The 24,095-nt window shown below is 44.7% G+C and overlaps 1 protein-coding gene across 1 annotated transcript; it reads right to left on the bottom strand.

Annotated features, from left to right (window-relative positions):
- Window positions 1-176: 176 nt before the first annotated feature.
- RFC2 (replication factor C subunit 2) lies at window positions 177-21,106 on the bottom strand (the record flags this gene model as incomplete). The annotated part of the gene is given in 12 exon segments (XM_084882044.1): window positions 177-1,290; window positions 2,660-2,773; window positions 4,210-4,290; window positions 5,739-5,804; window positions 6,043-6,200; window positions 9,058-9,158; window positions 10,147-10,248; window positions 13,578-13,684; window positions 13,892-13,933; window positions 17,680-17,749; window positions 20,951-21,069; window positions 21,071-21,106. Coding segments are annotated over 12 exon segments (1,107 nt in total). The 3' UTR covers window positions 177-1,179.
- Window positions 21,107-24,095: the final 2,989 nt, after the last annotated feature.

The following is a 24,095-nucleotide window of genomic DNA, read 5'->3' on the forward strand; positions in this document are numbered from 1 at the left end:
CTCCCCCTCCTGCTTCCTCGATCAGGCTGGAAGGGGCACTAGAGCCGCTCGAACCGAGCGTGGGCAGCGAGAAAGCTGCTGGGCTCACCCAGCTGTTCCAGCACTACAGGCAGCACGGACACACGGCCAGTGCTGTGGCCTTCGTCAGGGAACACACAGGCGGGAAGAACCAGCGTGTCACACAAGCCTTTTAATCAAAGCCTCTCCCAAGACCACTAATCATAGGATGAGTGATTCCCAACCCCACTCCCTGGAAAACACCGTTCTAGCCCTGCCCCCGGGAGTGCTGGCCTGTGCACTGAAGGGTTACTGGTTTGATTTCGTCAGGGCACATACCCAGGTTGTGGACTCGATCCCTGGTTACGGGAGGCAACTGATAGATGTTTCTCTCTCTCCCTCCCTTTCTCTCCAAAATCAATTACACAAACACACAAACAATGCTATTCTAAAGTGGCATCTGGGATTTGTTTCAGAACAATCTGAGTGGGGTGGTAGGAATACAGAGGAAACTGATATTTTTCATAATTTAAAAAAATAGTATCTTACAAAAAAAAAAAAAAAAAAAAAGCAATTCTACAGGTGAATACAAAGTTTACTGGGAAATTCCAATCAACAAGCACTGCACAGACAACGTGACACGGCGGTTTTCCATGCCCCTTTTCCTTTTCTAAAGAGCTCATGGCCCCGAGCTGTTCTGAGTATTTTTTTAAATAGTAAATTACAACAAACCCTGCCCTCACCCCAGGGAACTGTCCTCCAGGCTTCTAGAAAAATTGATGTTAGCTTATCCAGTCTGTCACCTAAATCACCCTTTCTCCTTGCAGGATGCAAGCAGCATGCAGAGACAGGAAGTTGGCTCAATTTGCAGTCTTGCACTGCCACATTATTGCTGAAAAATTGTAGTTTTATTAGCTAAAATGCCAACACACACCCAGACTGGGTATTGTGCCCTGGACATTCTCTGCGGCCTTTCCCCGTCACCGAGTCCCAGAGCCTGGGGCTGAATGCAAACGCTTCTGGAGACACGTGTAGAAGCACAGGGAGGGCCACAGCACGTTACGAAAAGGCGAGTCCCAATTACTAAAGGCGAGTCCCAATTTGGGCATTTTCTCCCAAAGCAGAAGGCTGTGAGTCCTGTCTCCCAGGGACTCTTGTAAGCCCAGCAATGAGTTCTCCGCTCTAACTGGCCACCGGGGCCATTGTCTTCTGACACAGCCTGGCCAGGAGCCCTGCCATCTGCAGAAGAGAGTTCACACCTTCGGCTATCTTCATATGAGTGTATCCAATTTCCTAAAAACAAGTGAAATTTAAATCTGGTTAGTAAGTGAGGAATAGATTTTTTTTTTTAATCTGTACTAATGTTTACTCAAAATTGATGCAATGAATTCTAACTCCAACTAGAAAATGAACTCTAAATTGTCATGGATTATGTTTAAAGTTGAATTTAAACCTAAAAGGATATTGGTATTTCTTTGTAAGATCCTGTTAAGGAAATTTAAAAAAGGCAATATTAAAATATTTATATTACACATATCTGATTATACATTAAGAACACTCAGAACTAAGTAATGAGCCCTAGCCGGTTTGGCCTCAGTGGATAGAGCATCAGCCCACAGAGTGAAGAGTCCTGGGTTCGATTCTGGTCAAGGCATGTACCTTGGTCGCAGAGGGCAACCAATTGATGTGTCTCTCTCACATCAATGTTTCACTCTGTCTCTCTCTCTCTCTCTTCCACTCTAAAAATCAATGGAAAAATATCCTTGGGTGAGGATAAAAACAACAACAAAACTCAGTAATGAGAAAACAACCCAATTACAAACTGGGGAGATTTGAACAGATACTTCATCCAAGATTGGGGATGGCCCATAAGCACATGAAAAAGTGCTCGACATCACTAGCTACTGGGAAATGCAAATGAAAGCCTCTATAAGCCTATGGCAACGACCAAAAATCCGACTGAGCACTCCAAGGGCTGGCTGGACTGTGGATCAGCTGAAATGCTCACCACTGTTGACAGGATGCAAAATGCTATAGCCACCCTATCAAGTTACACTTAGACTTACCATTCGACCAAGCAACCGCACCTCCATACACTGGAGGTGACTACTCCTCAGTAATAAAAAGGAATAACCCACTGACCCTCGCAGCAAACATGTGAACAAATACAAAGTCCATTCAGCTAAGTGAAAAAACCAGGCTCAAAGACTATGTTTCTGCTTGATTCCACTTGTATAATATTCTGGAAAATTCTGTCCCCCAAAGAGAAAGCCGATCAGTGGTTTCCAGGTGACAGAGGAAAGGGGCATGTAAAGTTGGGGGGTTAGAGAGTTGTGTTTACACAACTGAATGCTGTCAACGGGATGCACCTAAAGAGGCTGAATTTTCCTCTATGTAAACTGTACCTCAATCAATTATAAACACTTAAAGATTATAAACACACAAAGCTCTAATGAAGAGTCATCCTGAGGAACAGTAGGTCACTGATGGGTAGAACGGGCTTAAACAAACTCTCAGCCCCAGGACAGGCAGCCGCCCGCCTCCATCGGAGCTGGGGACACTGCTGAGCATCTTCCTGACGCCAGGCCTGCAAGTGAAACAGAGGGAGCCACAGCGTGGCAGGAACCCCTGAGGAGAGGGGCCCGGCTGCACCCCCACTGACCTTAATGAACTCCAGCTTCAAGTACTCTGCCATTTGGAAGGTTTTGCACACTCGGAAGATGTTGCCAATGATGTCTTCTGGTGAGTAGCCAAGATGCCACAGGTGAGCGAGAATCTACACAAGAGAGAACACGCTGAAGCCGCTGAACCCGAACAGGACAGGGACACTTGGGAAATGAATCTAAAGCCACACAAATCTCGGCGGGTCACACTGCTCATCCTAGAAAACCCACGCGATTCTGAGCATCAGCTGAGCACCATGGAGCTGGTGGGCCACGCCCTATAGATCACATGGAGATAATTGGGCTGATTTTTCCAGCATTCAGACAGATAATACTGAAAATGTTTTTAAATGTATTGCAAAGTCTACTACTGTCCCCGAGCCTCTTAAGCACTTCATTAATCAAACCAGTGTACCCCAGAGCAGAAGCAGGAGAACCCTGTCAGGGTGGGGAATGTCCGGCCTGCAGGCCATATAAGGCCCATGAAATCATTTGGTCTGGCCCTGCCACGGCATTAGGGGTGAGTTAATTAAATGTTTGACCAAATATAGCAGGCTAATTTTTAAGTTGATAATTTTGTATGGCCCATGAGTGATGTTACAATATATTATAAATATCCAAATGGCCCTTGGCAGGAAAAGGTTCCCCACCCCTGTAGTATCTGCAGTGCTTTCTCTAGCTATAGTCCTATCCCACTCCCTCAGGAGCAGCCCCGAACATCCTGGCCAGGGCAGGGATTACAGCAGTGGTCTCGACCTCCCGCCTTCTCAACACCCCACTCCATGCCACCTGGACTGCAGGGTCTGGAATCACTTGTTTTTGCCTTTGTGTCAGCATCCTGGGGCAGGGAAGCTCTGTGCCTAAATCTGAAGGTTTCCTTCACGCCCATTCCAGGTACCTGGGTCTCTACCTCAGTCTCCCTGCCTTGCACTCATTTCACCTTAGGTCTAACCCAGCCCTAAACTCAATCAACTTCTATCCTAATTTAGTGGGAGCAGGGAAACTGGCTGTGATCCATCCAATGGCCCCAGATCACACCATTGCCACCCATGTGACTTGAGGTCACCTGAACCACATGGTGCCCACTGGAACCTGCTCACATGATTCTACACTTAGGCCCGAACCCCCCTGGGTTCTCCTCTCCTGGCTGACTGGGGACTGCTGGGTCCCAGGATGCTCACTGCCATGTTCATCAGGAGGATGGAGGGAAAACCTCCGCTTAACAGAGAAAGACAGCGTCACTACAAAGCGAGGCACTGGGCTGGTCTTCCCTCGTGTGCAGGTGAACCAATTCCTGAGGCAGAGAATATAATTACAGTACAAGGACATGCTTCTGAATTCCGGGTCTACCATTTTTAAACAATTGGCATAGAGAACGGAATTTAGCCTCTGTCGTGGTTTTCTCATCTGTAGGGTGCACCAACTCCTAGCATCGTTTTAGGAATTCAGGGGAGCGATGCGTGTGAGCCCCTAGCACAGGGAACCCCCTCAGCCCTGCTCAGGAAGAGGAAGGTCCCCCTGGTTTCAGGAGAGGCGGAAGGGAGCAGACCTTGTAGGCTTCGTCGATGTTGGCATTCACACAGTGCTGGATCATCTCCTTCACCAGCAGGGGGTGCGGCTCATCGCAGACCTGGCCAAACCGAAAAGAAGCTGAGTCAGCGCTGAGGGGACCACGGAGGAGGACCCTGACACTCCCACTTCTGGGCCATCTACGTAACCAACCTCTCAAACCGTGGTTGGTTTTTTCCCATTGAATTTTCCAGCAACGGAACCAGGCTGAGGAAAGCCCTTCACCACCAACAAGTCACCAAGTAAAAAGAATATGATGTCGACCTACTGAGGTGAGGAGGGCTTCCGACACCAATTCTGTTACCGATTTCTCCCACAGAAGATGAATTAACGAGGGCCCCTGAAGACTCTCCGCTCAGGGGCAGCATTAAGCCATTGTAAGTCACATCTCAGAGCCCTTGGGTGACCACTGGCCCAGAACCACTTAGAACCCACTAAGACCTGGGAGGTCTTTTGGGCGGGTCTCCCACTGGAATCGCAATTGTCTTTCCTGGGACAGGGTCCCAGACTCTCGTAACCTGAACAGCAGCCTGTTGAGTGCAGGTGCAGCTCTCCCTGAGCCCAAAGGCTGCCTCCTGCCACTCCCTCCCCAGGCCTTAGATCCCACCCGCTAGCACAGGCCAACATGTAAATCTAAACAACAGCCTTCTGGTATCTCCAGGGAGTGCCGACACCTGCCCTTGGCCTTCTCTTCCCAGTTCAGTGAACTTCCCTCAGAATCCTGGTTTGCAGAGCCCTCGATGCTTTGCTCCAGGAGGAAACGAGCCCTTACCTACCTGTCAGGACAGGTGACTATTTTCAGTGCCCTTGAAAATACATCACTGCCAAGGCCTAGGCAGAGGCTTTTAGCACAGCTTTCTTTACCCACAAACTTGAAAGAAAAAGCAACAGACGAAACGCATGGACAGCCCTACCCAATTTTTACCCCCAAATTAGGGAGAAATCAGACACTGAGCTGTTGGATGAGGCAGTTTCTAGAAGTATTCCCAAAAGGAAAATCCTGTCACCTGGGAGGGTGAGAATCTTTGGCTCATCCTCACAGAGCTCTGATACCCACACCAGGCACAGGGAGTGCGGAGGGGAAGTCTCAGGGGCAGCCAGGCCCGCAGAGGGGACAGCGCTGTGCTCCCTCCTGGCCCCCAGCGGCGGGACGGTCTCGGGCAGGCTGCCTGGGCCTGTTTCCTCGGCCACAAAATGCTGACGAGAACGCGTGTGTGCGGGGGTGCTGTGTGGGCCAGAGCACTCGGGAAAGCAGCCAGCACCAGCCTGAGGCAGCAGCGGCAGCATGTGCATTGATTGCACCCTGGTGACATCCCAAAGTTCCTCCCGACTCTCCAGTGAGGGAGTCAGGGGGACACAAGGGAGGCAGACAAGCACCCCCCTCCGAGGGTGAGCCCCAGTGGCAGCACCGTGTCCATCCCCTTCCTTCCAGCACCTTCCCACCTTCACTCATGGCCCCGCAGAGAAATACAGTTTTTGTAGACGTGATGCCCAAGCCAGCTTGTGTACCTTGAACACATTCTCACTGTTAATGAAGCCGAATCCTGAGAAAGTGGACTGCAGGTTGTTCAACGCCTGTTGAGGAACAAAAATGACCGGGTGATTTTCTGTCTCGGCCCTGCCCCACCTCTTTAACGGAGCACCCTCCTTGCAAGCCTGCTGTCAATCAACCCGAGGTCCCATCAGTGTGTTAGGTCAACGCTCCCCACCCTGGCTATGCTTGACTCTGCACAGCCGTCACTTCCTTCTTCCCCTGAAAATAAGGGGCATGGCAAGCCCAGGGGGTCCCGCCTGGGGCGGTAACTAAGCGCACCTGCCGCATGTCTCCCTGGGCGGTGAAGATGATGGCTTCCAGACCGTCATCCGTGTACGGCACGTTCTCCTTCTCGATCACGTTCATTAACCTGGTGAGGACCTGGGCGTCCGTCAGCTTCGTGTAGCGGAGGACTGCGCACCTGGACTGGATGGGCTCTGCACGAGACAGGAAGAGGGTGAGGCCCCCTGGCCAAGGATGGCGTCGTCCTGCTGCTTCTTTAGTTTCTCGGAAGCAGCTGCACAACCTGCACAGCCCAGCCATGCTGGCACCACTCTCTGCCCAGCAGGTGCTCACCAGTGACTGAGTATTTAAGACTAAATTTCAAAATATTAACCAATAAGCAACAAGAGAGGCCTCAGCCAGTCCTGCCTGGGATGACCGGGGCTGGCCACGGCTTCCAGAAGGGAAAGATCCTTTAAGATAGAGACATCCACATGCCACAGCCGGCAGTGAGCCAGTGCTGGCCCAGGTGGCCCCAAATCACTGTGTGTGCTGGGTGGGTCATGGCTTGCTTTTTGGGGGGCCCTCCCTATCCAAGCATGAGCTCCTAGAGGGCAGGGACAGAGCCTCACACAGATCTGTAGCCTCGTGCAGAGTAGATGCTGTGTACACATCTGTCAAGTGGACAAGACTTCTATTTCCAACCTGTTTCATTTCATGGCACACATAAACTAATACTAAAGTTCTGCGGCACTCCAAAAATATACTTTTTTGCTGATAAGACAAAAAAAAAAAAGGTATAATTTTGATTCATTCACACTGGATGGCTATTGTTGTGTTAGCTGTTGCCACTTTTTTAAAAAAATGTTTTTATTGATTTTTCAGAGAGAGAGGAAGGGAGAGGTAGAGAGACAGAAATATCAACGAAAGAGGAATACTGATCGGCTGCCTTCTGCACACCCTCTAATGGGGAACTGAGCCCGCAATCCGGACATCCGCCCCGAACAGAAATCTAACCTGCAACGTCTTGGAGCATGAGTCGACACCCAACCACCGTGCCACACCGGATGGGCTGTAATTTTTTTATTTGACAATCGAGGGAAAGAGGTCAGTGTTCCTGACTAACTAGGCATTGCATGTTTTAAAAAGTCTTACACATCAGGTGAAAATTGCTGACTTATCTGAAAGCAGGAAGCCTCACAACTGAACCTTATTAGCATATCTGATTTATCAGCACAGACAAGAGAAAGAGCATTAGGAACAGGAATACATATTTTAAGGCCATTAATATTCTAACTACAATGGAAGTTTCCTTTAGTCAATTTTTATCTCTTGAGACATTCCAAAAGCAGAATTCACAGAATTTAAATATATGTCAGAGTAAGGCAGCGTGGCCTTCCTCAAAGTGCACCCATCTTTCAACGCATGGCTCCAGGAACCAAAGAGAGACTGGGCTACTAAGTTTCACAAGTTAGCTCTGCAGCAATTTGATCATAAACCGTTTCCTCCAACGCTGAGAAATAAATTCCTTTAGAGATTTCATTTGTTTGCTATATCCCTTTAAAAATTAAAGTTAATCCAAATGCTGTATGCATCACAAAAATTACTTTCATAAAAAGCGAAGGCCAGAGCTGACTCCACCAACACGTGCAAGTTCAGATCACACAGCCCTGAGCAAAACGCACTGGGGGAGGCCTCTAAGTGTGACAGGGCCCCTGCCCTCATGGTTCCCATGGCTACGGAGACAAGCCCCATACACCCATCAGTCAAAAACTTTTCGCAGTTTCCTCCACCACACCACTGATGTCTTGAAGGTAGAGAATGTTTCTCATTAAACGTTGTATGACCTATATTGATGGTACCCGCCAACTACTGAGACCACCAGAGTAAATGCTTATTGAGTGAATAGCTGACTAAATTAATAAACAAATAATGACTATCTAGGTAGGGTAAAAGGCATAAAGGATTCCTGGTAACACAAAGAGCCCACCAACATTGTGGGGGCATCATGATTGATAACCAGCTAGTGCACATTGGCCCCTGGGAGATGAGGACTATTGGGGCGGGGGGGGGGTGGGGGGGGGGTGGGCGGGCAGGGAGAGAAGGGGGAGTCAGATGGCTGAGCTCACACAGGGTGGGGTTTAGTGGGCGGATGTGAGGCAAGGACGGCAGGACAAAAGAGCTGTGAGAAATGGTGAGACAGAAAGCTGGACTATGCCGAAGTCTGCATCAGAAAGGGAAGGATGTGAGCCCTGACTGGCTGTGGATATGTACAGGGGTGCAGGTTCAATCCCCAGCCCCATTCTGAACTTGTGCGGGAGGCAACCAAATGATGTGTTGATGTGTCTCTCTCACATTGATTCTCTCTCTCTCTCTCTCTCTCTCTCTCTCTCTCTCATTCTCTCTCTCTCCCCCCACTCTTGCCTTTCACGCTCCACTCTCTCTAAAAAATCAATGGAAAATATCCTGGGAAGAGGATTAACAAGACAAAACAAAAAGAGAAAGAGAAGGATATGAAACCACCAGGAAACTGCGATGCTGAAAGGGAGGGAGGGGAGATAAAACCGTGAGGAAAAAATTGATGGAGCGGGGCCTGGAAGAACAAATGCCAGGTCAGAGAGGAGACTAACATGTCAGGCTTCACAGGTGAAGCAATTGCTGGCAGTAACCAAGTCCGGTGTGCAGACACAGTGCATGTGCAGTACTCAGACACACAGAAAGTGCAGGATCATGTCTGGAGAGGGGCAGTGACTATGACCCTGTGCGTAAGATACCCAAATGTCACGTGTGCTTGTGATGGAGCAAGAGGCAGAAAGATGTGGGGTTCCAACCTCAGCTCCTCCACTTGCTATGTGACCTTGGGCAAATTAACCTCCCTGAGCTCCAGTTTTCTCATCTCTAATGTGGAGTTGATAACACCTCTGCAAATAATTATATAAGATTAAATTAAAAAGTTGATTACACAGCATAGTGCTTCGCTCACAACAGGCAAGCAAAAAGTCCCTGCTCTTCTGTTGCTAAAGAGCCAATTGAGCCCATGCAGACCGCAAGACACCCAGCGCTGACCCTCACCTATGATTTTATCTGACGCATTACAAGCAAGAGCAAAACGGGTCGTTTTGGAGTAGATTTCCATGGTTCTCCTCAAGGCTTGCTGGGCTCCATCAGTCATGCTGAGAAGAAAAATATAAGATTGCAGTTGGCAACGGTGACCTGGGCCCGCGGGACACAAATCCCTCCCTCAGAGACTGGGAACCTGACCTCCTGACTGGGCATGCTCAGCCTCTCCTCAGCCTGTTTGGGTCTTCCACGGGAGGCTGCACGTGGGCACAGAGCAGAGGCTCTGCAGCCAGGCTGCCTAGCCCACCTTGAAGTTCTTTCATCTGCTAGTTTGGGGACCACAGGTACATTATCTGAGCCTCAGTGTCCTTACCTATAAGGAGATAATGACACTGCCTACGTCAGAGGGTTGTTGATGACAATTAAGTGAGATAATAACATGTAGAGTACCTGGGATAATGTAAAGCTTACATATAAGTGCTTAATAAATGATGGCTATAATGTTATAGTAAAATAGGTTAAGGTATAGCGAACTATGTACTATCACATGGCAATTACAATATTCCCAACAAGATTATAATAATTGTGGAGCACTTCTTTTTATATTAAAAGAAAAAAACAGGATACAAAAATTACATATATTATGATCTCAACATGTAAAAATATATAGCGTAGAAAAAGAAAATAAAACAAGATATTAATAATATTTTCTAAATTTTCTTCAAAGAATCTGAATTACTTTTTTTAAAATGTCATTTAAAACTTTTCATTTATACCAGTGATGGCTAACACTGTGAATGTACTAAATGTCACCGAATTATACACTAAAATGGTTAAAAATGGTAAATTTTATGTTATGTGTATTTCACCACAATAAAAAAAAATTTAAATGATTCATCATGTAAGTGATGCTGGAACAAACATATTAACAAATGTTTATAAGTTAATTAAGTTGACTTTAGGACTCAGGCTCCTATTACATTGCTTTTGAAGATAAGCAAACATACCACAAAAGTGCAAAGGCAAGGCTTTCTCTCTAGACTTAATAGAGCCAGATAAGAGATTTAGAGATCAAGGTCAAACGTTTGGAAAGCACTCTACCTGTCCGCTTCATCCAGGATGATGATCTTGTGTCGTCCTTTGGGGAGGGTGACCTTCTGCTGGGCAAACATTTTGATTTTGTTTCTCACAACATCGATGCCCCTGGAACAACAAGCCGGAATTAACCGTCACCTTCCGAACAAAACCAGGTACCTTCGTGGGAACTTTAACCCTCATCATCGTCACAGACCCAAGTTTAGTTTTGAAGTTTCCTTTTTGAGCAATTCTATTTCCAAGAATTGAAATTTCATTACTTTTATTCCGTTTTGGAGGTTTTCAGAACAAAGAAAAAATTTACTGCTTAAAATATAATGAGATTCATTTTACCTTGCAATTACCATATGGGTTCACTGAATTATTTTACAATCTCAGATTTATCTTAAAGTCTTAGTGATCTTATACTTCCTGTATCTTAAAACTGTTTGGTATTTCATCATCCTAGTAATTATTTCATGGTTACTCACCAATTATTCCCAACTATCCTAAAAATAACTAAAATAATAAGAAAATAAAAGAATCATGGAATTGCCTAAAAGAACAATGCAATAGAGAGAAAAATACTATTACTATTGTCTCATACTTCATTTTTTGTGTGTTCTTGAGGTACTATATTATCTTTTTTTTTTTTTTAAATATATTTTTATTGATTTTTTTACAGAGAGGAAGGGAGAGAGATAGAGAGCCAGAAACATCGATGAGAGAGAAACATCGACCAGCCGCCTCCTGCACACCCCCTACCGGGGATGTGCCCGCAACCAAGGTACATGCCCTTGACCAGAATCGAACCCGGGACCCTTCAGTCTGCAGACCAACTCTCTACCACTGAGCCAAACCGGTTTCGGCTATATTGTCTTTCTAGAAGGCATAAAAAAAGTTCAGATACTCTGTCTTTTCTATCTTTTTTATTTATTTTATTTTATTTTATTTTTATTTTATTTTTTTTAATATATATTTTATTGATTTTGTACAGAGAGGAAGGGAGAGAGATAGAGAGCTAGAAACATCGATGAGAGAGAGTCATCGATCAGCTGCCTCTTGCACACCCCCTACTGGGGATATGCCCGCAACCAAGGCACATGCCCTTGACCGGAATCGAACCCGGGTCCCTTCAGTCCCCAAGCCGATGCTCTATCCATTGAACCAAACCGATTTCGGCTCTATCTTTTTTAAAGTTTTCACTGACCCCAACTAAAAAAAACATCAAAACTTATCATTTTTCATGCACAATGTCAAAGAGAAAAAAATGACAGGAAGATGTTTCATAATTATTGGACAAATCAGAAAATGATTGAAGAGGAGCAAATAACACTCTGGCCTCTAATGATGGTGAAACTGATCACATAAGCAACATCTCAGATCATGCTTCCTCAGATGCCAAAATCCTAGGTGAATTTTCTCAAACTTAAGAATCAAGGTGTGTGTTCGCTTTGGCAACACATTTGTGAAAACCGGATGACACAGAGAAGATTAGCATGGCTCCTACAAAAGGATGACATACAAATCTGTGAAATGTCCCATATTTTAAAAATCAGTAAGTCATGGGGATGTGATGTACAGCATAGGGAATACAGTCAATAATACTGTTCAGTGTCAGATGGTTACTAGACTTACCATGGTGATCACTCCATTAGGTGTATAAATGTTAAATAAGGACAAACACTAAATATATCTGGCTAGTCACTCAACAGGAAGGACTTCATTCCCAATATCCTATCGTAAGAATTTGACCTTCTGTTTTGATAAAAGAACACATGACAGCACTCTTTCATCTTTTATGTTTGTATACCAACATTTACAGGGTACAGTTTGTAAGTGATCAAAAGCTAACGGCAGGTTTGTATACAAAGGTGATATAGAAATGCAAAAAAGTCACTGTATTGATCATTCAAATAGGTTTTTATAAATCTAAAATTAAAAGTATTTTATAATTATGGGCTATTCTTTCTTCAACAAAATTATGAGTCACATAGTTTTCAAAAATAATGAGTTTGATGATGCAAGTGTGAGAAGAACAAGAGGTAGTAAGAATCAGCATTGACAAAATGTACTGATTACAGGCTCATTCATGACAGCTGACGAGCAGTTAGTTGCATTCCAAGGACATTTGCCTGTTTCAAGTCTACATAGATCTTCAAGATTAGTACAATATTAAAGAGCTGAGACCTGCATCCCCAAGGAATAACCAAAGACAGACTTTGAAGACTTTTTATTTAACAAGTCCTCATTTCATAATACTCTATTTTATGTCTGAAAAGTAAACCAGCACTTCATACCATTAGGATGGCTACTAACACCAACGAACCAAAAAATAAGTGTCAGTGAGGACGTGGAGAAATTGGAACCCCTGAACACTGTTGGTGGGAATGTAAAAGGGCGCAGCCACTAGGAAAAACAGCATGGAGGTTCCCCAAAAATTGAACACAGAATTACCAAATATAAGCTAGCAATTCTAAGCATATATCCAAAAGAATTAAAAGCAGGGTCTTAAAGAGATATTTATACACCCATATCAAAGCAGCATTTTCACAATTCACAAATGTCCTAAAGATCAAAGCAACCCAAGCATCCATCAATGGATGAATGAATAAGCAAAACGTGGCGGACCACCCTTACAGAGGGACGTTATTCAGCCCTAAAAAGGAAAGACTGGCTCCGTGGATGAATTGTGAGGACATAAGCTATGTGAAATAAGCCAGCCTCAGAAAGACAAATACTGTATGAAACCACTTCTAGGAGGCATCTACAATAAAATCAAGTTCATAGATACAGAAAGGAGAATGGTGGCTGCCAGGGGCCGAGGGGGGGGGGGGGGGGGGATGGTACAGAGTTTTAATTCTGGAAGACAAACAAGTTCTGGAGATCATCAGCTACACAACAATGTGAATATATTTAACACTACCGAACTGTACACTTAAAAATGAGTAAGCTGGCCCTGACTTGGTCGCTCAATGGGTTGGAGCGTCACCCTGTACACCAAATGGTTGGGGATGATTCTCATTCAGGGCACATACCTAGGTTTAGGGTTCAATCCCCAATTAGAGCACATATGAGAGCCAACCAATCAATGTTTCTCTCTCACAGTGATATTTTTTTCTCTCTCCCTTCCTTCTCTCTCTAAAAATCAATGAAAATATGGGGGAGGATTAAAAATAAAATCAGCAAGATGGTAAATTTTATATTGTGTATTTTACCACAATTAAAAATGATATTTAAAATTCCCACTAACAAAGTTAAGCCATCAAGTCTAGTGCCTATGATGCCACCTTGATGAGCCAGCAATTCCCATTCTATTTCACTGGGAAGGATTAAAGGAAAACATAAAGCTGGCTAGGCAAGCTCCACATACAACACAGAACGAAAAAAAGGCCTTTTCTATAACAATTCAAAATGTAAAACACTTGCTGCCCTTCAGTCCTAATTCCCAGACGTACCTGTCATTTGAGGCATTGAGTTCCAACACAGCATCCTTGAGAGCTGGGCCCAGCAGGGCTCGGGCCAAACACAGGATGCTTGTAGTTTTGCCAGTTCCTGGGGGGCCCTACAAACGAGATCGCCAGTAAGTGCTCCAAGCCAGCAGAATGACTCCCTATGGACTGTTCCCCACTTTTCACACTCACCTCCCCCTCCAACCCTCCAGCCCAACCCACAAGCCTCCTGACCAAGGAGCTCTGCGCACAAGAAAGCACTCAAGAGAGAAGCGAAAATGAGACTTCAAGACATCACCAGGCCAGGACTAAGTACTCACAGCAATGATAATATTGGGCACATTCCCTTCTCGTGCAAAGACCTGAAAGAAGAAATGTTCGTAAAACTGGTTAACCTGTAAACCATAAGGAGCCAAGCCTCCCAGCCAATAGTCTGTGTAGTAAACATGGCTACAAATTTCTGCATACGGATGCCCATGGAACACTCACCTCAGCATATTCTAAACTGAATTCATCATTTCCCCCTACAAGCCTGAGGCCCCACCCACATTTCCCCTTCCATGGACGGTCAATGCCATCAACACTACCACCCAAGCCAGGAACCTGGAGGTCACTGTCTCCATTAACAGAGCCATCCTCCTTACCCCACACAGCACCTTCATTACAAAGGTTCAGACATTCCTAGTCTCCTAATTACCCCAACCCATTTCCCATACGGTAACCACAGCCAATTTTCTCAAACACACATAATAACATTTTTACCTGTAACCATTGGATGACTCTTTACTGCTCTCATCATGAAGCCCAAACTCTTTGTTTTCTTATTTATTTTTATTGAATTTATTGGGATGACATTGGTTTCAGGTGCTCCAATCTAAAATACTTCACCTGTATACTATTCTGTGTTCATCACCCCAAGTCAAGTCTCCTTCAATCGCCATTTATCCCCTATACTCCCTTCTACCTCCTCCTCTCCTCCTTCCCTTCTGGCAATCACCATGCTGTCGTCCATATCTATGTTTTTTTGTTTTTGTTTTTTTTTAATATATTTTATTGATTTACAGAGAGGAAGGGAGAGGGATAGAGATCCAGAAGCATCGATGAGAGAGAAACATCGATCAGCTGCCTCTTGCACACCTCCTACTGGGGATGTGCCCGCAACCAAGGTACATGCCCTTGACCGGAATCGAACCCGGGACCTTTCAGTCCGCAGGCCGGTACTCTATCCACTGAGCGAAACCGGTTTTGGCCATATCTATGTTTTGTTTCTGTTTGTTTGCTTAATCCTTTCACCTTTATGATTTCATTCATATATGGAATCTCATGGACAAAATAAATCAACAAACGAAATAGAAACAGACCCACAGACAGAGAACAGACTGACAGCTGTCAGAGAGGAGATGTGTTGTGGGGCTGGGAGAAAAAAGATGAAGGGCACTGGGGATTTTCCAATGTAAATTAAGGTGTCTAGGTTGGCTTCATAAAGCCCAAACTCTCAAACACGGCTCATGAGGCCCTGCCCAATCTGCATCCTGCCCACCTCATGGGCTCATTTCTCACACACCCCAATACAGGTCTCTACAGTCTTGCTCTCAGGGGCTCATGGACCAGAAGCATCAGCATCCCCTGGGAGCGTGTTAGAAATGCACAATCTGGCCTCAAATCCAGAACTACTGCACCAGAATCTGCATTATAACAAACCCCCAGGCAATTCAAATGCCTATTAATGTCTGGAAAGTACTACTCCAATCAGATGGCATCCCACCCAAGAACAAAACAAGCTTTCTCACTTGGGGGCCTTTGCACCTGCTATTCCTGCTCCTCTCTCACTCCTCCCCTCCAAGCTGGCTAACTCTCACTCAAGCTTTGGTATCACTTCCTCCACTTGGGAATAAAGATATTGTGAGGGTTAACTCTCCCCATGTGCTCCCACAGCACCCTGTCCTCCTCTAGCAGAGTGCTTATCACGTCGCCTGCTGACTTTAATGTTACCCCATTAGACTAAAAATCTTACTTGGGCAGGAATCATATCTATTTATATCAATAGTTCCTAACATGGCACCATAGCTGTCCCAGAAAACATACTCAAATATCTGTAAAATGAATGCATTTTGTAAAATAAATAAATACCTTGTTAGCTAGTATAGTGTAAGCACCGATTACTACAGAGATTATCTTTGTCATGACTCACAAAGTTGGGCTTCTTCTAGATTCTGCCTAAAGATGGCTGGGAATTCAAAGCTTGCTTTAGTGCTAAACATTTCTGCCTGCCCATTTTGAAGCCAGCTGCCTGGTCACTTAGTCCCTCTAGGCAGAGGTTGGCAGACCATGGAGGGAGGGACATGAAGGGAGTGAGGTAATCTAGCCTGAGGCCTGTTTTTATGATACCCCTAGCTAAAAATGGCTTCACATTTTTAAAGGATTGTTGAAAAAATAAAGTTATTTGTCAAATTTAGTTATACTAGTGGCCCGGTGCAGGAATTCATGCACATTGATAGGAAATTAATTAGAAGAGATATTTTTTTATTTTATTTTATTTTTTTAATATATTTTATTGATTTTTTACAGAGAGGAAGGGAGAGAGATAGAGAGCTAGAAACGTCAATGAGAGAGAACCATCAATCAGCTGCCTCTTGCACCCCCCCCCCCACCAGGGATATGCCTGCAACCAAGGTACATGCCCTTGACCGGAATCGAACCCAGGACCTTTCAGTCCACAGGCCGATGCTCTACCACTGAGCCAAACTGGTTTCGGCAGAAGACATATTTTAATATCACTATCTGCCCTTTCTCTATAATAGAAGTGCCAACCAAATTCACTATCGATAATGACAGATTGAAACAGACACATGGGATTGGCACCAGTGAAATATATATATATATATATATATATATATATATATATATATATATCTTAATATATAAATTAATTTGCTTAATTAGATCTGCTTTCTGATTTAGCTAAACTTTTTCCAGCACAGTGAAGCACCCCAACTTCTCTTTCAGGTAATTATCAGCAACACAGTAGTAAATATCAACACAAAGCAGATTATTATTGTAGATCACACCAGGAGAACAAAGGGTAAAATATTTAACTGCAGCAGTGTTTGACTATATTCTGTACAGTGAGAAAACCTGAAGTCATTTTCAAAGTCCACTATTTCTTACTTCTTTTCAGTCAGGTCATTTCTAAGCTTTTAAATCTCCATTTTCTGGCTAATGAAAAGAAAATAGGATTCCTCCGAGTCTCCTATCAACCTATTCCAGGACTTCTATGAGGATCAAATGAGATGAGGCACGGAAAAACGCTTCACAGACATTTGGTTAAAGTATAAAAAAATGTGTGCACCTAGCTATAAAGCAAGTAGTGTTCCTGGGCTGAAGAAACTCCAAGGAGGCTAGTCGCTAGGAAGAGGAAGCCAGGCATTGCTACGTGATGTCATTACCTGGCGCCCACAGCGACCATTTCCGGGCTGGGCTGTGGGCTGCATTTTGTGCCATAGGGTCTCGGCAGCGTTGGCTGCGATTTGGTGGGCTGTTGCTCTAGGGTAGTAGCAGGGCCTGTGTCCCACTTGTTGTTAAGTCATCAGTCATCTCATCAAAGTCAAATGTTGCTTTGTGGGCGCCAGGTCCATGGTGCCATTTCTCTGTAAATGGCCAGTGTACGTCACAGTGGCTCCTGTGTTGAGCATCTGCCCCTGGTGGTCAGTGCATGTCATAGCAACTGGTTGGACAGTCGGAGACGTAGCATATTAGCCTTTTATATATATAGGTATTTGCAAAAAGCCTATGGTATCTATTAAATTGCCTTTACAGAAAGTTTGCTAACCTTGCTCTTGTCCGATAACTCCTCTCCAATAAGCCAGCCCTTCAAACATCTGAAGTTACCCACCACTTCTAGGCATCTCCAAACTGAATGTTTCCTATTCCCTCAACTCTTCTGGATCCATGGCTTGCCCCCATTCTCCACCATGGCTGTCTTGCTCCAAATGTAGTGAGCTTTATCAAGGCACAATAATGTGGTATAAGTTTATATATATATATATATATATATATATATATATATATATATACACACACACACACACACACACACACACACACCCACCTCCAGTCTGCTCACAGTATCTTCATTCCCGACTACTTCATTCAACTTCACTGGTCTATATTTCTCAACCCTGTATTAAAGAAAATGTATAAAAAGATGATGACATAACTATTTTCATGCTACACAAAAGGAAGCACTAAAGAGCAGCAATCCTCAGCTTTGTAAGGTGATATACATTAATATATATATATATATATATATATATATATATATATACACACACACACACACACACACACACACACACACCCCAAATGGTGGCAGGTTTTAAATTTAAGGGGGTGCCCAAGTGCCCTTTGAAAAGTTAAGTGCGTGAGAATCACACACCGGAAGCTCCACACCCACCACAGCAAAGAAATAGCTGTTGTTGCTGGAGAAGGGCCAGAGTGAGCCATCTGGACCAATGTGACACTGTCAGCAACAGTCTGCCCGTCACAACAGAGATCCAGCACACAGCACTGACATCGTTTTTTCTTTTTTCTTTTTAATAATGCTTCATGTATTTGTGTGTCATCCTTGCACAGGGACCATGCTAATCTTCTATCGTTCCAATTTTTAGTATGTGTGCTGCCGAAGCGAGCACAGCACTGACATCATCTGACCTGGCAGCTATGGATGTAACCAGGCCTCCTCATGCTTTACCTGCCAATTTCTGCAGACTTGGCAAGGCGGGCACAGCAGGGCTGGCTAGACAGAAACCACAGGCCTATCTTGTGACCCTATTAGGCTACGTGGAGTAGACAGGCTAGTGGCCTAATCAGACCAATACTTCTCTCTTAATTTTTATCTTTTTAAAAATATATATTTTGTTGATTTTTTACAGAGAGGAAGAGAGAGGAGGGATAGAGAGTTAGAAACTTCGATGAATTGGGTATATGCCCACAACTAAGGGCCATGCCCTTGACCAGATCGAACCTGGGACCCTTGAGTCTGCAGGCAGACACTCTATCCACTGAGCCAAACCGGTTAGGGCTTCTCTCTTGATTTTTTTAGAGAGGAAGGGAGAGGGATAGAGAGATAGAAACATAGACGAGAAAAATCATTGATTGGCTGCCTCCTGCACGCCCTTCCCTACTCCCATCTCCTTCCTCGGGGATCGAGCCTGTAAACTGGATATATACCCTGACTGGGAATTGAAACAGTGATCTCTTGGCTCATGGGTCAACACTCAATCACTAAGCCACACTGGCTGGACAATGCTTCTCTTTTAAATGAATCAGCAAGCTACGCTAGAGAGAAAACTTTCTACAGTGAGAATAGAAGTGGAAGATATGCATGATTTAACCATCAGGACTTCCTCAGTCCTTTACAACACTCCCCCTGATTTATTATGCAGGTGCTAGCTGTGCTCCGGAAACAGCTGCTTGCAAGAAGCCTGTTTGTCACATACTACGGTAAACAGACAGTTCCCCTCCAAGACCAGCAGAGGAAGCATGCTTTTTCCTATTCAGTTATTCTTCATCCTCAGTCCCTTCCAAGTGCCAAGCACTGTGAAAGGAGAGAGATCTCAAAGGGGGGAAAGCAGAAGATACAGAGATAAGCAAGAGATGGTGATTGCTCTGAAGGGCTTTCCAAATGGCAGGGAGATAAGAGCTTAGCAAGTCCCACTACTACAGTGCTAAACTTGTTATAACAGTGGTCGCAAACCACAGCAATCAAGCCACATGCCTCAATCAGATTGAGGACGCTTTTAGCAAAGGCCAGCTTAGGAGTACCCTACTTAAGTTAATAACAATGTCCTACCTATATAGTTTAAGTTTAAAAATTTGGCTCTCAAAAGAAATCTCAATCATTGTACTGTTGATATTTGGCTCTGTTGTCTAATGAGTTTGCCGACCACTCTGTTAATAAAAACCAAGGGCTGCGGACACTGAGGAGGGAATCACCACCTGGGAATGTTAGGAGCTGAAATTTGTGCTGGACTTTGAACAAGGAAAAGATGCTCTTCTTGTCCTGATTGGTTTGGCTCAGTGGATAGAGCGTCGGACTACAGACCAAAGGGTCCCAGGCTGGATTCTCCTCAAGGGCATGTACCTTGGTTGCGGGCACATCCCCAGTAGGGGATGTGCAAGAGGCAGCTGATCGATGTTTCTAGCTCTATATCCCTCTCCCTTCCTCTCTATAAAAAAAGAAAAGAAAAAAGAAAAGAAAAGAGATGCTCTTCTTTTCAAGGCCTTCATAGCTGCTCCATCTACCTGAGAGGTTTCTCCAGTCACATGCCTTACTCCTGAGTTCAGGTCTTTGCTCAAATCATCAAAGTCATCTCATCAAAGGCCTTCCCTAAACACCACTGCTATTTATTTATTCCACAGCACTTGTTTTTTACTTTGTCTTCTTTCTATCAAATGTAAGCTCCATAAGAGCTTACATTTTTAAAAAAATTATATATATAATGCCAGCCACATGGGTAATTTTAAACTTTCTGGTAGCCACATTACAAAAGGTAAAAGAAAACAGATGAAGTTAATTTTACTAACATTATTTATTGAACCTTATATGAAAAAATATTGTCATTCTCAACATAAAAATTACTAATGAGTTTTTCTTAATACTAAGTCCTCAAAAGCCAGATGTATATTGTACACTTATAGACCATCTCAGTTCTGACTAGCCTCATTTCCAGGGCTCAATAGACTCTTGCGGCTAGTGGTTGGGGGGCTGCACAACACAGCTGTAGATATTCCAATAAATTATACTGCACTCCATTTGCGTATCTGCTCTCATCAAGAAGAGGGGTGGGCCTGGCCAGAGGGTCTCAGTTGGTTGATCGTCTTCCCAGTGCACAGGAAAGGTTGACGTGGTTCATCAAATTGGAAGGCAACCAATCAACCAATCAACCCACCAATGTTTCTCTCTCCCTTCCTTTCCCAGTGGTTCTCAACCTTCCTAATGCCCTGACCCTTTAATACAGTTCCTCATGTTGTGGTGACCCCCAACCATAAAATTATTTTCATTGCTACTTCATAACTGTAATTTTGCTATTGTTATGAATCGTAATGTAAAAATATCTGTGTTTTCCGATGGTCTTAGTAAGCAATGTTCTGACCAACACTGAGTTTCCAGGGTTCAGACCGGCCACCCTCCACCCCGGGTGGGCTAAGCGACCCGTGTCCCTCCCCCTCTCCAAATAATCTCCTGGACACCCCCCTGGAGCCTCCAGCTCCGCTCAGGTCCCCCCGCACCCCACGATCTCCCGCTCTCCTGGGTCCCCCGTTCCCCCACACACATACACGACCCGCCTCTCGCCCACCTACGCTCCCAGGGCCCTCACCACGGCAGCTCGTAGTGGCCGGCACTACCGGGGGCCTTGCTGGGGGCAGGGGCAGGGTCCTGGGCCCCTGGATCGGCCGCCCCACTGCTGCTCTCCTCCATCTCCATTCTCCCGCCGCCGCTTCCCGCCGCCCGAGGCCCCGCCCCATGACGCCATCACGCAAGTCCCGCCCCTGGGAACGCGAGCGACGCCGGGCGCGAGCGGAAGCTGACTGGCCGTCTCTTTCCGCGCCTGCGCAGATGACACCGGCCGGAGTCCTGTTGCGCAAGGCCGCTCTTGCTCGGGGAGACCTGGCGTCGGGCCGGGGAGAGAGAGGAAAGCGAGACCTGAGCGCCTTGCCTTCCGAGAAAGCAGGTCGCTCCCGCAAGGGACGTTTGGCGGTTTTCGTCTTCTCGTGACTTGTGTGAAAATACGTCTTCTCTCCGCGCGACCAGTAGAACCGCTTCGCCAAGGTGGGGAAGGAGCATGCAGCCTGTGCAGAGAGTTCCTCCAAATGCAGGACCCACCGGGACTGACGTCCAGTGGTGCTGGGTGGCAGAAAGCCGACGTCTGCATCCCGCCGGCACCCACTTTTCCCGATTGCTCAGGATGCTCCCATTGGGTGGGCTCCTCTGTGCGCCCTGGAACTTGACATTTATTAATGCTGCGGGTGGGAATTACTTTCATTTTGCAGATGAGGCAGCTGTCCCTCTGTAAGATGTGACTCAATTTCACTTCAGAGAAATAGGTACTTTTTAGTCACAACTGATTTGAGCATTCTTTTAGATTGATTTTCTACCTATTTTACTCATCTTTCCTCCCATAGCTCGTGTTATAATAATGAATAACAAATAAAGATATGAATAATAATTATCATTTACTATGACTTGAAATCCCTTGGTGGTATATTAAGGAGGTAGGAGAAAGCAAAGCGGAGAAACCTGTCGGATTGGTTAAAAAGGGAAAATAAAGAAACATACTTCTTTCCATTGGTGGATAGTTAATCTTTAACATTTACAGCACATAGAGGAAGTATTGGGGCAATGAGATAACAAGGGTTCTGTGGTCACTCTGATGCCAGCAGTGCCCTGAGGGTCTGGAAAAGAAGATTACTCTGGCATTTTAAATGTTATCCTAGACGCTAAAAGACTGTCCACAGGCTCGCTAAAGACTGATCTTTATCAAGGAAGCTACAGGCCTTGGCTGTGACTAACCACCTTGACCCACACCCACGTTAGTTAGGAATTTATGTTGGTAAGGCCTGCCATGACTTGTCAGGTTTAGTATAAGGCTCTTTTTTGTCCACAATATGTAACATGTAGACTTTTTGCCTTCTAGGTGGTTGAGCAGTCATTCAAATAAATAGGGGCTCCAGAATCTATATTGTAGGTGATTGTTTTTCTAATTTTTTAAAATTATTTTTTAAATTCTCACCCCAGGGTATGTTCATTGGTTATAGAGAGGAAGGAAGGGAGAGAGAAAGAGAGGGAGAAACTCCGATGCAAGAGAGAAACTTGAGCCAGTTGCCTCCCCTACACACCCAGACCAGGACCAAACCCACAGCAACCCTTTGGTGTATAGAACCACGCGCCAACTGAGCCACACTGGCCAGAGCCATTGTTTTTCTATTTTTATCCTTAACATTTTTGTTTTTCTTATTCCCCCCATCCCCCAAAGCCCTGTCCATTGTGGAAATTTATTGGGGAAGACAATATTGCTGTTATATTTATTTTTCATCTGTAAATTCTGTGCTCCATCTCTCCAAACATTTTGTTTTTGAGGATATAGTACCTACCCCTACTAGTTTATTCCCTTGTATGCTGTAGGGTAGTGAGCCTGGAGCTGATGTCTGCCCATGGCTCCTTCTAGTTACACAGCCAGGCCAGCAAGGGCCCAGCAGCAGGCACAATTCACAATTGTGTTCTGAGATGGGACCAGAGCATGTGCTTCCTCGTTCTTTTCAAGTTATTGCCAATTGGCAGGAACCTCAAATGACTCAAATTCTGAAGCAGTTTATTTTCATGAAGGTAGTTATTAAAGTTTCCAGGTTCTTTTTCCTTATATGTGATTTGGAAAAAATTCTTGAGGTTAGCTATCCCCTGTTCCTCTTTAAAGTAATGGAACCATCTTGCATATTTTTTAAAAACATTTTTTATTGATTTTAGAGGGGGAGAGGGAGAGAGAGACACATTAATGATGATAATCATTGATTGGCTGCCTCCTGCACACACACCCCTCCCCACCACTGGGGATCTAGCCCCCAACCCCAGCATGTGCCCCAACCAGAAATTGAACTCTGACTTCCTAGTGCATGGGCCAGTGTTCATTCAAGCACTGAACCACACCAGCCAGGCCATCTTGTATATTTGTAAAACCACTATTCACAGGTCCTTTATTTCTCTGAAAGAGAAAATACAAATGGTTATTGAAATAAACTTTTCTTAAAATGTTTCTTTGTATTTTTCTCTTGAGATTGTTCCCATTTGGTAATAATATTCATATTTTCCTTATAATCAGCTATGACACACACACACTTCCCACCACATACACTGGGTGTTTGTGATTAGAAACTAAACATATTCTTTTAAAAAATATATTTTTTATTGATTTTTTTACGGAGAGGAAGGGAGATGGAGAGTTAGAAAAATTGATGAGAGATAAACATCAATCAGCTGCCTCCTGCACACCGCTACTGGGCATGTGCCCGCAACCAAGGTATGTGCCCTTGACCGGACTCAAACCTGGGACCCTTGAGTCCGCAGGCTGACGCTCTGTCCACTGAGCCAAACCGGTTAGAGCAGAAACTAAACGTGCTCAATAAATATAGAAAACTGTTCACAATTCTTTTCCCCTTTAAAGTTCTTTTCTCTTTTTTTTTTAAAGGAATATATATATATATATATATATATATATATATATATATTTATATATATTTATACATATATATATATATATTTTATTGATTTTTTACAGAGAGGAAGGGAGAGAGAGAAAGAGCTAGGAACGTCGATGAGAGAGAAACATCGACCAGCTGCCTCTTACACACCCCCTACCGGGGATGTGCCCGCAAACAAGGTACATGCCCTTGACCAGAATCGAACCCAGGACCTTTCAGTCCGCAGACCGACGCTCAACCACTGAGCCAAACCGGTTTCGGCTAAAGTTT

This window comes from Pipistrellus hanaki (assembly GCF_964339955.1).
Source record: "Pipistrellus hanaki genome assembly, chromosome: 4".
Lineage (NCBI taxonomy): Eukaryota > Metazoa > Chordata > Mammalia > Chiroptera > Vespertilionidae > Pipistrellus > Pipistrellus hanaki.